At 35.7% G+C, this 15,753-nt stretch overlaps 1 protein-coding gene across 1 annotated transcript; it reads left to right on the plus strand.

Annotated features, from left to right (window-relative positions):
• The first annotated feature begins 12,615 nt into the window (after positions 1-12,615).
• Positions 12,616-14,028, plus strand: LOC145661904 (uncharacterized). Its single transcript, XM_081727247.1, has one exon. The coding sequence runs from the start codon at positions 12,616-12,618 to the stop codon at positions 14,026-14,028; it is 1,413 nt and encodes a 470-aa protein (XP_081583373.1).
• The last annotated feature ends 1,725 nt before the right edge of the window (positions 14,029-15,753 follow it).

Consider the following 15,753-nt stretch of genomic DNA (forward strand, 5'->3'; position numbering starts at 1 on the left):
TACTTTGTTCTTACGATGTTAGGCATATTATTTATATTTTATATATATATATATATATATATATATATATATATATATATATATATATATATAAATGAATCAGATTCCAAAGGCGTGTAGATACGGGGGAAAAGGGAACCCTGTCTTTCCAAACTATTTCCAACTCCAAAATTAGGTTCGTGGTATGTGTTTAATAAACTTATTTAATAGTTAATGCAAATGAAGGACGTTTATAATAAAATATGAAAATCTAAAACAAATCAAACATCATCAATACGGTTTCTGTACCTAATTAAAACAACTAAAATTAACCATATGTTTTATATTCTCATTTCCCTAACTGGGAGCACACTGTATGAACTCTCTATTAGATTATTGCATAATAATATCTGAGTTGATATTTCTTCGAGTTTTTTTTCCTTTACTATTTTAACCCATATAAATACAAAGTCAGATAAACAGACTGCTATAAACAGCATTTGCTTTCTTATGAATAGCTTATTGATTCATCTACAATCCGGTTTTCAACTCAGTAGTGTCAAGATCCGTCTTTTGATAAGGTAGCATCGTGAAAATATAACATGTGTATAGTATGTATGGTGAGTTAAAATGCTTTCATATTCTGAAAAAGATCATTTGTTCTCTTTAAAATGTGTGAAAAGCTTTCCTCCCCCTGAAAGTAATGTTCCCCTAGAACAACCTGCTGGTTACACCCATGATTGTTCTGTAATAAAAGTTGAGTTCTATTTCCAAATTGAAGAAAAATCCACTGGAAATTAGTCGCGGGACTCATCGGTCGTTTTACTAATTGTTTTATATGGAAACCTTTAAAAGCGTGTATCATAACAATCAGTTGACATAAAAAGTTGTAGTTTTCACGTATGTGTTCGTAATTCTTTTTTCTACTTCGTAAAGTGAGCAGTTGATGTGCTAATACAATATTTCTAATAAGCGCCATTGGTATTATCAAGATTCGCAGTAGCTCGAGAAGTCAGCGTGCAGGACTGCTTGTCGCGAATTGTCAACACCGTTCAAAGCCAATTGGACGCCACGTGAAGCCAACTCAAGGCCATGCCGCTTATCATTTGAAATCTGCAATAAGGAGGTGTTCCTGTTACGAATTACTGGCATGAATTAAGTGCCAACACTGCTCCATTTCTGGCGCGCCATCAAGGCGACTATTTAATTTTCTTATCAAACATAAATAACGTACGAGTTCTTTTTCAATGTTGTTGGTGTTTATTCTTCATAAAGATCAAACGCGATGGCCCATTTGTGTTGTACGTTATCTGAATATATCATGCCTGCAAAAGAATATACATGTATCTGATTATATCATTAGTCTACCTTGTGTTTGTTTTTCACAGACATAAGAATATTTATTTAATAGTTTTCTCTTTTGTTGACATTTTATTTTGTAAATAAAAGTAACTCGTTCGTTAGTTTTATTTGTCATGCAAAGTTGTTTGCACTTCAATCAAACACGCAGTTAAGAGCGACAATGCTAACGTTCTGGACAGAAACACTCATACTGTGAAAGATACATAAATTGTGGCGATTAACGAAACATTGTTCAAGGTATAGTGAATTAAAATTTACAATTAATTATTTTATTAAACACTTAAGAAGAAAATTACATCGATTTCGTTCAGTGCACTATTGCATGCATTAATGAGTAATATTCTATTCCTTATGTATCAAAAAAGGGCCGTTTCCTTACTATAAAAAATAAAATAAAAGAATAATATATGTTATTGTTGATTCTATGTACGGTAGATACATACCTTGACTAATTTTCAACATAACTGCATTGAATCTCGAAGTTTTTTCTTTGCTAGCATTACTCATGCCTTCGCAGACCCTGTGAATAGAAATGTGTCGTTTGAGATTTTAGCCAGTCGAGAACTAATTTCTTGCGAATTTTGCTGTTATCGAAACATTGCGAGGGAAGTCACCTTTTCGGGTGAATGTACAAAATGAATAAATATTACTACGAAATAAGGTTAAGACTACGAGAGACATGATTTATAAGTTTCTATGCCCTTAACTGCATCGTCAGATATGTGCGGGTGGACTTCGTCATGATTGATAATAACTAAAGAAACAATCTCCAGACCCTAACATTCTTCTTCGGCCGGGTGGCAATCCCAGATAAGACAGTGTTTAGCTATACAAATTTGCTTTACAAACTTCACATTTTCGCCAGTTTTACTAGTTCAACGTTTAAAAGATTACTTTTTTTTTTTACCGTACTCCTCGATTATTGTAGTACATTCTTTCAATTGTTATTTTGTAATTAAATTAGTAGAAATACATTTAAGAGTCTTCATCCCGGTGAAATTAAAATACCGCTAATTTTACAGTAATTATGTGATATCTTCAAATAGATAAAAGATAATCGAAATGTGGAACAAGAGCACCCTAGACAATATTATTTTACATAAGATACCGTTATCACGACTCACTTATCTGCTTTCGATTTCGAGCCATTTTGAAAATCGACATTTATTTTCGCGTTTCTAAACAGCTGAAAACGGAAAGCCACTAGGTGACTTGTAACAACGGTACCTCACGCAAAATAATATTGTCTAGGGCGCTCTTGTTCCATATTTCAATTATCTTTTATCGATTTGAAGATATCATATAATTATTGTACAATTAGCGGCACATCAGGCCAACTTTGAACATGAAATGATGGCACGTAGTGGTTTCAACATAGCATAAGTGACATATGCACTATATCTTATACATTGCTTAGAATTTTTCCATTAGTAAAATTGTATAATCATATACTGTGATAGTCGTAGATCGGCTCGTAGATTGATTGTATTGGTTGCCTCACTCGTGCTGGTGATTAGGTACTGTCACATCGTCTTTCACCCATGCTCAACATAAATCATGTTCAGAAATTTACCAAGCCAGGTGTCGTTAAAAGAAAAACAAAGACATTGCTAATAAGACGAATGGGTTTGAGTAGGTATGGTTGCATAAGGCTAATGGAGACTTAAAATATACTTCATTAATTAAAAGGCATAACTGTTTATCTTCGGCCAAAGAGGCAATACAAGCAGCTCTTCGGGTTAATAGCACTTTTGAGAGATACTGTATGTAATATCTGGGTGGTGTATAGTCTATGACGAGACGTTAACTAGATTTGTTGTTAGCCACCGTTTTTATACCCCACAAGATTAATGTTTAGAAAACAGAAGGTTGTTTGGTTTATGTTGGATCGAATTAGGAATTTGATTGCTGTCTGGGGAATGACACTCTAACGATGGTGTCCTGAGCAATAGTGTGTCTGAGTTGTAAGCAGAGTTGTGCCTGAATTTTTACTGCAGTGCACAATAGGTTTCCTGCAGCGTTTAAGCTAAACTGTTAGTGGGAAGGCTTACAGCGTTTGCACACGTCCCCGGCAATGCCGGATCCGGTTCCGACAATGCCGGCGATGGAGTCGGCGGCAATGTAATCAAATGGTTGCTGGCACACGCTTTCCGACCCGGCAAAAAAGCCGGTGGAACTCCCGGCTCCGGCAAATGCAGACGGACTAGCCGCCGACATGTCGGTGCCGGCTCCGGCTCCGGTTTTGTCGGCGGCAATATTTATTATGCGTAGATGCACACGCAGCCGGTAAAGACGGAGCCGGCTTGTTGATAGGTTTCTTCAATCTAGCTACAGTGAGTGAGTGGCAAGGCGTTGTGTATTCTTGTTTCTTTTCCTGTATTTGGATTTTTTGTTTACTTCAGGTGTTTTGTTATTTTCTTTTCTTCACATCATATGAATATATAATGAAGAATGAAATAATCAAAATGGCTTTGAGGTACCACAAATATAGTGGCTTGCTATTTACATAAATTCTCAGCAAGGGAAATTCGGAAAACGATTTAAACAAAGGGGTCGTTGGATTCGTTGGATTCTTGTTCTTTGCATTGAGCTATTTCTCAGATATTGAACGACCCTTCCATTTATTCAAGTCAGTCTGTAATATTACACGGCTCTTGCAAAAAAAAAAAAAAATATCTGAACAGCGCTGAATATGATTATTAATTCGTTGTACTAAGAAATCGAACGTTTGTTTAGACATGCGAAAGTAATTAATTAAAAAATTTCGAATCATATGTACGCAGCTTTTCATATAATGTATAAAACGGACTCATGTTCTCTCCTTCACGTTCAAACTCAACCTACCTTTCGGCACCGGTATTACCGGGATGTGTGTGCAAAGCAGCACCGGCACCGACATTGCCGGAGCCGGCTCCGGTTTTGCCGGCTGCGTGTGCAAAGCAGCCACGGTTCCGGTTCCGGCATTGTCGGTGCCGGATCCGGCATTGCCGGAGACGTGTGCAAATACTCGTAGTCTTGCCAGTTTCCTACATACGCAAACTGAAACAATGTCGGAAGAGTAAGTCCCTGGCGGAAAAGAAGCCGACGATAATCATAAAAAAGAAGAGCCCAAACAATGTGACACCTGCTATGCTGCAGGGAACCTATTGATTTGGGTGCCAGGAAAACCCGCTGACCAATGTACGATGGGACAGCATTTTAATTTGACAACTTCAAATGTGAAAACAACCATTTGTACACGTTTAGGTTGAGATTCGTCCACAAGGTTTGCTTGCACTTGCTGCTTCCGCACCACATTACAGACTGAGAAACGAATTGGAGAAAATTTTATAAGAAACAATCCCAGATTTTGTGCTCTACAGACACTTGGTAAAAATAAACTACCGATTATATTATTCGGACAGACTATACATACATACATACATATATATATATATATATATATATATATATATATATATATATATATATATATATATATATATATATATATAAAGCACGCTGAATTGTAATTACGGGCTACGACCTATTCAAAAATAGGGAATGGAAAATTGTGCATAATGTGTCCATAAATATAAATCATGACCCTACGTATGCAAATTATATTAGACTGAATGAAAAATAAGTTAAGGTTATTGACCTCTAACAGATTGAAAAAAACAATAGAAATTCCAGAATGTTCTCGAAAACACGCTGAGTGTATTCTCTAGCTTACATTTCCATAGACACATAGAAATTCATCATCGTACTCGAAGCAGAGTCGATTCATATTGATGTATGTCATGGCCAACACACGCTCGTTGTTGCATCACCTGCACAAACGAAGACAATGTTTTCTACTATTAAGTATCAGGATAATCCTGGAGGTGGATGGCGGGAACATATAGAGTTCTACAACATTCTAGTGTGCTCGGCGGACAAAGTTGGTTCTGATTGCACCATCTTGATCGATTGTTTCAACATTCTTTCTGTTTAGAACCTACTCGGGAAATCCTAAGAGTACTGTGCATTTAAGGAGAGTGCATAGAACAGTTTTGCTGTAAATCGTTTTGAAATCACAACAAAATATATCTTAGCACGCCTGCATCAGTCATGGAGCAAAATAAGCATAAGGTCATCTGTGATTAGGACATCAAATGAATGGGACACCAGAGTAATATTTCATAATACAATTTACCATAGTTAATGGGCCTTATGGTGCAATACGGTAAGAGGTGTAGCTGAACCAAGATCCCAAAAGTGGCCCCAAAAATATGAAAAGATTTTATATATAAATATATATATGTCGGATGTTCTAAACTTGTCGTGCGCGGACTAAAGAACACTATTTTACAACTTGAAATAAAGAAAAATAATTATATGGTACTGTGGAGATGCAAATTGCACTATGTGGTAAAACCACAGACAAAGAACCCTAGAGTAAATCTCCCAATCTAACAAGTAGTTACATCGGTTCATTCCAGATGCCAGCTAAAGTATATACAGATTGACACTAGCATCAATTATTAGTGTAGGAATCGATTCAACTACTAGAAGGATTCGTAGAGTAATGCTAATCGTTCTAAGTTCATTTGTGATCTTGCTACGTAGCGAAATTTTGATTCCCCAAAGCGGCTGAAGGAAGCCCCTCAGGGTATAACATCATTCACCATTTTCACTTTATTTTGAACTGTAGAATAGTGCTCTGTGAACCCTGGCGCCATTTCTAGAACACGTGATATATATATATATACAGCTCACAGATGACGAGAAGAACCCTAGCAGAAGTAGTGTGACGTAGGTATGGGCTCGCCTACCTTTTGCACGGGAGTTTCAAATGACACCACGGAATAGCACACAGATAACTACCCGGAGTAGCAGACAACATCTAAGTATAGACCACACCTCAAAATCCGAAAATGGACTTGACTGTGTCGTTGACCTTTCCGCGCTACCCCCTTTTTTTTAGGGTTCTTCTCGTCATCTATGAGCTGTACACGGCCGTCGCGTGGGCGGGGCGACCGGGGTAATCGCACCGGGCGCCGGGACGACAAATAAACAAAATTCAACAAAATCAGATTATACTGGTAAATGATTTTTTCAAAAAATAATGTTTTTTAAGATATATTGATAAGGATCAGGTTACGCCAAAGTAAAATTTATTTATTTCGTAAGGACAACCCAACAGACTTAACGCGCACTTATAGTGTCGTAAAAAAAATGAAATGAAATCTTTGAGTTTTACGTCCCACATTATGCCGGTTAGGCTAAAGGAGACGGTAATGATGAGTAATGAATGAAATGGTGGAATGAAGAAAGTGGGAGGAAACGGGAGAACCCCGAGTAAACCCACGCATACGGTCTTTGTCCACCACAAAGTTCACTTGGCGGGGGCTGGGATTATAGTGTCGTGTACATAATTATCTAACATATACTATTATACATACAGATGGTGATCAGAAAAATGGAAACACGTGAACGCAATTGCAACTTACCAGATTAATATGGTGTCGGGCCACCTTTCGCCTTCAGAACAGCCTTGATGCGACGTGGGATGGAGGCATAGAGGTCTTGAATGGTACCAAGTGGAAATTTACACCATTTCTCGTGCAGGGAATCGGCCAGTTCTGTGAGAGAGGATGGAGGTGGAGATCGTCGCCGGAGTCCTGTTTCCAAGACGGACCACAGATGTTCTATTAGGTTAAGATCTGGGGATTGGGCGGACCAGGGAAGGTGTTAAACTTCATCCCGATGTTCCTCAAACCACGCTGCAACAACGCCAGCTGTGTGAATGGGTGCATTATCATCCCGGAAGATGGCCTCATTCTCCGGGAACAACATCCGGACCATAGAACGCATGTGGTCTCCTAAAATTGCGACATAATCGTTGTCAGTGACTCGTCTGCTAAGTGTGACCACAGGACCCAATGAAAACCATGATATGGCGGCCCACAGCATCACCCAGCCGCCGCCATGCTTCACAGTTGGGCGGAGACACTGCAGATCATAAGCTTCTTTGGGCGTTCTCCACACATAAATACGGCCCGTGGTTGGGAATAGGGTGAAGGATGACTCATCCGACCATATCACACGTTTCCAGTCCTCAACGGTCCAAGTTGCATGGTCGCGGCATCATTTGCGGCGTGCGAAAGCGTTATGGTCCTTGATGAGCGGTTTGGCCCGTGCAACACGACCCCGTAAGTTCATGTCATGTAATTCGCGGCGGACTGTGATTGTCGAAAAAGGGTGGGGAGGTGCTGATTGAGTTCCTCCGTCACGTGCTCCGCAATGGCACTACGGTTCTGCGTGACAATGCGCTTTAATACCCGGCGTGACCTGTCACTCATGATTTTCTTCCACCCACTGTTCCGCTTCCCTGATGTGGTTTTCCCGTGTGTTGTGTATGCCTTCATCACCTTCGACATTGTCCCACGCGACACACCTAACACAGTAGCCACTGCCGTTACACTCACTCCACATAACCACGCACCAACAATTTGCCCTCTTTGAAAATCTGAGAGGTCTCCCATTTTACACTACCTCCGTGTGCTGCAGCCACTGGACACTGCTGTTCCACTGCGCCTGACGTGGTATGGAGACCGACCTAACACACAACCACCAGCGGTCCGTCGCTGCGAGCGCCACGACATCACTGCCAACCCATACATCTGACGTGTTGGCAACTACAGGTGTTTCCATTTTTCTGATCGCCATGTGTACATTATTATACATACACAAATACACGTAGTTTAATTATGCAGAATTTATTACCTGACAACTGTTTTGAACCTGTTTTTCGGACATACTAAATACATCTACTACATGCAATCTAACCATTTCGTTATATGAAACACATATTCTTCACAGAGGAGATTTATGTAATATGTTACTTCGTGCTTTTTAAGATAGAATGTCCCAGTATTTGCTGTTCTCGGCTTACTTATTGGGACACGTAATAATATTTCTGAAACTAATTCTGGACAATCAATTCTAACTTTTAATAATTTATGTAGCAGCAACAGGTCAAACACCCATCTCATTTTATGTATTGTTTGAAAACTAAAATTCATTACTGTCTTCATAGGGGATATATTTTGGATAGAAAATAGTTTCTTGTATGCAAGCATTTTTAAAAATTTAAACTGTATATTTTCTATTGCATCAGAGTATTTAATGACATTTGGTGACAAAACAATACAACAGTATTCTAATTTTGACCTCATATACGAAAAATATAACCTTATTAATGTTGATTCTTTGTAGAAATCCTGTCCTAGCCTATAAATTAAACCTAGGTTGCCATATGCACTACTCGTTATTACGTCAACGTGTTGAGCAAAGTTTAATTTGCTATCACATATAACTCCAAGATCTTTGATAGTATTTGGAAGGAAGTGCTACTTATTGTATAGGTAAAGTTAATTGGATTTTCTTCCCTCGTGAAAGATACAGATTTACATTTGGATACATTCAAGACTATTTTTTTTCTTATCATACCATATTTGAACTCTCTGTACATCTTTTTGAAATTTTACGCAGTCATCAATTGAACTTACTTTGGAGTATAATTTCAGATAAGCAAAAAAGAAGAGCTTGAGAGGTTTTAATACACAGAGTAATATTATTAATAACAAGAAGAAAGAACAAGGGACTTAGATGAAATCCTTGAGGGACTCCCAATAGAGTATACAACTTGAAAATTACCTGTAATGTAAAACATCGTCTGGGATTATTCAGCTGTAACTCTATGTAGCCCTCTGTGAGAAGAGTTTCTTTTATCTTGAAATATTTGTATCGTTATTTATATGTTCTATACTATTACTATGTTGATGTGTAAAGTTCAAAATAAATAAGAAAGGCACTCGATTTCAATAATTCAAAACGATGTTTTCATTAACTTTTATGTTTTAACTATAAAATTCATTCACTTTAAAAAATTGATATAATACTAATTTATTTTGTCTTAAATTATGATCTTACACTTCATAATTAAATCTAGTAGTAAAGAATGAACTCTGGTTGTTTTCATAATACATTGGGGGAGGGGCGCCTGGGAATTGTTGCTCCGGGTGCTTACAACTCACGCGACGGCCATGTATATATACTTAATATGAATCAGATGATTCCGAAACTGCAGAGCTCCGACTAGGTCACGAAATTGTAGGGAAAAATCCTCCCATAGAATAAATAAAAGAAGAGATTTTGCGTGGAGTCTATGACATTTGTAAACTTTATGTAGAATGTCAGTGGAAGAACCATACATACCTATATATTTTTCATAAACCTAACTTCTTTGAAAGTAAAATTAATAATAATAATAATAATAATAATAATAATAATAATAATAATAATAATAATAATAATAATAATAATAATAATAATAATAATAATAATAATAATGACATAGATAATGATTGATAATAGTGGTGAATGAAGATCGATTAAAGGCAACAATTTAACAAGAATTTTAGGAATTATCCAAAAAATGGATCAAAAGATTGCGATCTTGGCCAATAATTAGATGTTGGGTCAGGAGCCAGAAAATTTTTGAATTTCGAGTTTCCGTTTATTTTACGGAATAAGCACATCATACTGAGTTAAGTGTTAGTTTTGGTTTTGGATACACTATATGCAGTTCTCGAGATATAAGACGTACAAGAAAACGTTTGGTTGAACGAAATATATTGGATTTTTTGGTTCAGGGTCCTCAAAAGTTTTGAATGAATGATAAGATCAGATCAAAGGCAACAATTTAAAAAAGAATAGGAGAAAACATTTGTAATATAAATAAATTAGAAATATATAAACATGATTTTCCATCATAGTGTTAGTTCTAATTAATTTCAATAAACGAAATTGTATTTTATTTTAAATCATTGCTCCCACGTATATATGAGACCGTCTGAGGATCCTAATCCGGTCCTGCGTGTTATGAGTAAATGCAAAAGTAGAAGAATCTTATAACGTTAGGAACTAAATATCATGATTGTGATTATTCCTTATTTTGTTCAATGCGTAAGAATATAATAGAACTCTATCCCTGCTATAGGTCTGCACCTACTCGGCCCTAGTACGCGGGCTTAAGCCCCACACGGCCCGCTGGCCGGACTGAAGCTTACAAAACATACATCACTTCGGGCCCGGATCGGGCTCGGACCATAAATTTTTACATGTACAACCATATTTCTCGGGCAGTTTCTATACAAGTATGTTTATTGAACCGTCCTTTGTGGAGAGCTTCTAAAGCACAATTACAAAATTAAACCTCTAATTGCTGTAAACAAAAATAAGATTTTACGTTAATTATTAAGTTTTTGTAATTCGGGTTTATTTTGAGTTTATTTGATTGTCTCACGAGCTCGGGCCGGGCTCGAACCTAAATGCTTAAACATATTTCGGACCCATATCGGGCCTCAGATTACAAATTCAAGCTCCGGACCGGGCCCAGGCTAAAAATTCCGGCCCGTGCAGACCTCTAATCCCAGTAATATGCAGCACTAATTTTATTAAATAATAAAATTCTTAAACTATTTATATTATGGCAATTTTAAGGGAAAAGAAGATTTTTATTCTTTAAAAAATTTTAAAGAGAGTAAAAATATTTTATTGAAAACATATATTTCTAATAAAGCACTTTTAACGAATGAAAGTTTTATATTGATTTTCTACTGAATTAGCGAAATATTTCTAGTACGTATAACAAATGTGGAAATCGATTTCAACGAACTAACTGTTCATTAACCAAAGATGCTGTGTAAAGTATAACAGTATATATAGTTCTCCAAAAAGATGTTATATCTATTGTTTTTTTTTCCATACGTTCGTTCCGTTTGCTACCAGTTTGGTTGAAGCTAACACACAACATGAGTTTTTGAGGGTGTGATGATTCTTTTCAACAGGTTGCTACTTTCTTTTTCGAAAGTGCTGTGCCATTCTTTCATCTTCTTTAAGTTCACATTCAGAGACAATTTCTCGTCACCTATAACAATGTTCCCAATGAATGGTTTGTGCTTTTCACCTGCCAAAAGGTAACGGGTCAACAAAGACGCACATATTCGTTGATTTTTCTTGGTGTCACTTAACATATGCAGTACGCATGTACCCATTTTCATCACTTTGCCCAATGAATGTAAATGAATTGAATTTCAAAATTTGCCCAATTTTCCGCTTTGTTTAGCGAGGATTATAGTCAGCCAACTGATTTAGACAGTCTTCATCAAAACGAGAACTTATTCCAGAACGTGGTTTATCCCACAAGTCGATTTTTAATTCTCGAAAACGAGAAAACTATTTCCGTACCCTTTCAGCAAATGCTTCATTCTCGTACACACCATACATTCTTCTCGATTCATCTTCAAAACTAAATTTTCCATTAAACTCGAAGAGTAAAATGTATCGGGAGTGTTAATTGTTCGCTCCATGACAGTCCATAGTAATTAGCTTTGGAAATGACCAAAACTAGCAGCCAATAACATACAAACTTTTGTTCATAACACTCTTCACACTCAAGAAAAACATTAAATAACGAGAAACAAAGACTTCACAGTGAAATCTTGCCAAATCAATGAAGAACGGGATGAACTTTACACCAAATATATTGATGTAAGGGTGAATATTGAGTAACAACTTTATTGGCCTGTACAAACAAATTACTTATTCTCCATAGAACTGAATAAAATAATTTAATTTTAAAATCGAAACATAAACATTACATGAGAGTACAAACGTTCCATGTCTCCTTAGAAAAACGTTTTCATGACGTTACCTCACTTCAAGAAGCTTAAATAAAACTTGTATATTAATAACCGTTTGTATATTAGCGAGAATGAATAATTTAATTTTTCTTTTACATTACAGAAGATGTACCTGGTCTTATACAAAATAGTGATCTGCATTCAGCTTCTATATCTCACAGGCAGCGTTTCGATGATAGCATTGGACAATTTTGAACATCAAGCTAATATGGACATCTTTGAAATCTTCTTCAGGAGACTTCTTACCAATATAAGCTGTACGCTGGTTTATAATAATAAAAATAGTTTACAGAAAGAAATTACTTCCATACTAAACATCAGAAACGAAAACGCAATAACACCTTTGTACATAATTAATTCAACATCTCTCCATGCAAGTGAAGAACAGAGTTTACTTATGGATTCATTCAATCTAAACTGCAACATGATAATTCTTGCTACACGAGATATCTGCATAACTTTCCAATTAATGTATAGAGTATCGCATGCAGCAACTCAAAGAAAGCAAAGAACATTCATAATATTAATAAGAGAAAGCGACATGTCACTGAAGAATTATAAGCGATGCAAGGTGCTCCGTTTCTTCCCGTTTACTTACATTTTTTCATCCCATCTCAACCAACATACCCAAAATCAGTCAGCATTTCGTTTACTAGCCCATACTTTCACTAATGACTTACAACCTCTGAAATTAACCGAATTAGAAATATTGACCAAAAACTTCAAAGGCCTTGATTTATATAACAAAATAAACTTAAGTGGTAAATCTTTAGGATTATCATTTTATCCTTATTCGTCAGCAACAACAGTAAATGAAAATTCATTTGATGGATCAGACTATCTGTTAATGCACTACTTCTCAAGAAAGTACAACTTTACATGGAGTATTGATGTCATTGATGTTTGGGGGCAAATCACAGACAATGACACAGCAGAAACTGTTCTTGGAAGATTGAAAAGCTACAAGTATCACGCGGTAGTACCGACAGAGTATTTGAATTTTGATTATTACAAATGTATCCAATATAGTATCCCAGTCGGGGAATCCCAATCACGATTTCTAACTCCATTACAGAAGAGAAAACACAGATTATGGTCAATATTTTTACCTTTTGAGCCTAATCTGTGGCTTGTATACGTATTGGTTGTGTTTGTTAATTCACTTACCATATATTTAATTTCTGTTCTTTATAATTGGTTAACGCCGTTGCAAGGAACGAATTCGTATCTCAAATATGCTTACTCGATCCTCAATTCCGTGTCTATAAGCGTGGGACTTTCAGTTCCAAACGTGGGACAGGGTGGATTGAGGCATTTGATACTTTGTATGTTCATTACATCTACTCTGATGATAACAGCTTACAACTCAAACCTTGTTACATATCTTACAGCACCTATCAACGAAGCTCCAATCACCACATTGATACAACTCCAGCAATCTGGTCTAAATTGGGCGAGTGCTGATGATGTTTGGCCCGAAATTTTGGAAATGTCAGAGAAACGTGCTCTTCAAGATGTTCTGAAAAGACAAAAGTTGTTAACAGATGTTCAAGAATTAAACCAATTAATAGCTGAAGGAAAGTTAGCAATTCCAGTAGAGACTTTATCTTCTGGAAATGTTGTGGGAGCAGAATACATAGAAAATATTAACTTTAAAATACTTCATGTAATGGAGGAAAACATCATTAGTAGCTATTTCGCCTATCTCTTCAATGTTAATTCACCACTTGTTGAGCTATTTAATTCATATATGATGCGGGTATTAGAATGTGGTATAGTTAGTGCTGTAGTAAAGCAATACTTCAAAATCCTTATTACAGATATTGGAGGTTATCAAGAAGAACCACTTCGCCCCTTGAGATTAAATGATATCACAGGATCATTTATTTTATTGTTGATTGGTTTAATTGTTGCTTGTTTTACCACTTGCGCTGAAATATATACAAAAGAATAGCGTTTAAGAAGAATAAGACATGAAGAAGTGGCATAAATTAATTTTGAAATGTTTCTTAACAATAAATGAAAATGCATAATAGTAGACGTGTTTGTATAGTTATAGTTCATAGTAGTTGTTTTAAAGTTTAAGGCGTGATGGCTTTGACTTAATGGTTATGTAATAATTCAAATCATCTAAATGATTTGAATTCCATAATTTATCACATATATTTCATAAATATATAACGGATAAATATAAACGGATTACCATAAAGCAACTGTGAACTATACTTCTAGAAACAAAATATTTTTTTCCCTGACAAACATGTATCTCAAACAAGGAAAGAAAATTATTACAGTATGTTTTCATTTTGAATATTTCCGGAAAACATACGTTCTGTTTGCAACAAACCACTCTATGTCTGACTCTGAGTTCTTACCTTTAGTTTTGAATAAAGATCAACGTAGACACAATTTATATGTTTTTTTCTCCTAAATTAGACAAGTATGGACAATATTGGATAACTACAATGTCAAACAAATGAAACTGAGTGCTGCAAAGCATCAAGAAAAAGTCATGTTTCTGGGTCAATGAGAGGAATTTTCCAAAGATACAATAGCGCTACAAATCTAAATATTGTTCTCTTTAATGACTATCAACAACTGATACAATCAAGAACTAAATTTATCTTTGACTTTAAAGAGAATTGTTTATTATTAACTCTGTATTAGTTGTTTGATTTTTTTCGTATTTTTTACAAAAGAATTACTGGTTAATAAGAAGTCAAAAAATATTTCTCTAAAAAAATATTTCAAAGTTTCTGTTAGTTAATATTATATTTTGTTTCAAATTTCATAGAGAGTATTATTCTTAATCGTTGGGTAATATCTTACTAACACGTACTAAATATAGTCCTAGTATTAATTTGTTGTGCAGTATAGTTTCAAAGTTATATATCATTAGTAGCAATTTGTAGTGAGTGATTATATGCATTCGTATTATATTTCGTGTTAGTTCTTAGGAAAGCAAGAATACTTGTTTTGTAGTTCTGCACTTTTGCAGTGAAGAAAAACAAGCATAATGTGAAAACGTTGGATTGCTAGAGAATGCTACTGTTGTAGGGTTCATGTGAAAGAGGTTGTTGAGTTGACAAACAATACGAAGTTGTTAACGTTACTTATCATAGTTGAATTGTTTAAAAACATTTGATGAATTGTTACTTGCAATTTTGTTAGCTCATGGCACTGCTGTGTCTAGCGAAATGTTGCTTTAATAGCTGATTACTAAAGTTATGGAAGTAGGAGAAGTATAAAGTTGTTAAAAGTATTGGATAGATTGATTGGTGTCATGCGCGGAATGACTTATATCTAGACGTACATATATTTAACACCTGTAATCCCGTCGCAATTTCCATATACTGAAGTGTCCTATTGTAGTTTTGCGTCGGACCGCTTGGTACGCTGTTTATCCTTCACACCCTGATTTGGTAGAGCTTTCGAGCACTCTCAATCGCACACAGCGTATTTGTGTTGATTTTTTAAAAATTTCTTACAAAAGTTGAAAATAAAAGAAGTTCAAACAACATTAAATAAATAATAAATAGCAGGAAATAGAATTTTTAACTATTGAAGAACTTACCTCATGATGACTTTCCTTTTAATATATCCATTCTTCACATTGCTTGCCACTACACTATAGTATAACTTGCTTTCCACTGTACAATGTTCACAAATTTATCAGTCA

Source organism: Thermobia domestica, chromosome 10 (assembly GCF_964235325.1).
Source record: "Thermobia domestica chromosome 10, izTheDome1.hap1.1, whole genome shotgun sequence".
In the NCBI taxonomy this organism is placed as follows: Eukaryota; Metazoa; Arthropoda; class Insecta; order Zygentoma; family Lepismatidae; genus Thermobia; species Thermobia domestica.

Excerpts from the sequence above, each read along its gene's own strand:
- LOC145661904 (XM_081727247.1), top strand. The coding sequence starts at position 12,616 with ATGTCACTGAAGAATTATAAGCGATGCAAGGTGCTCCGTTTCTTCCCG.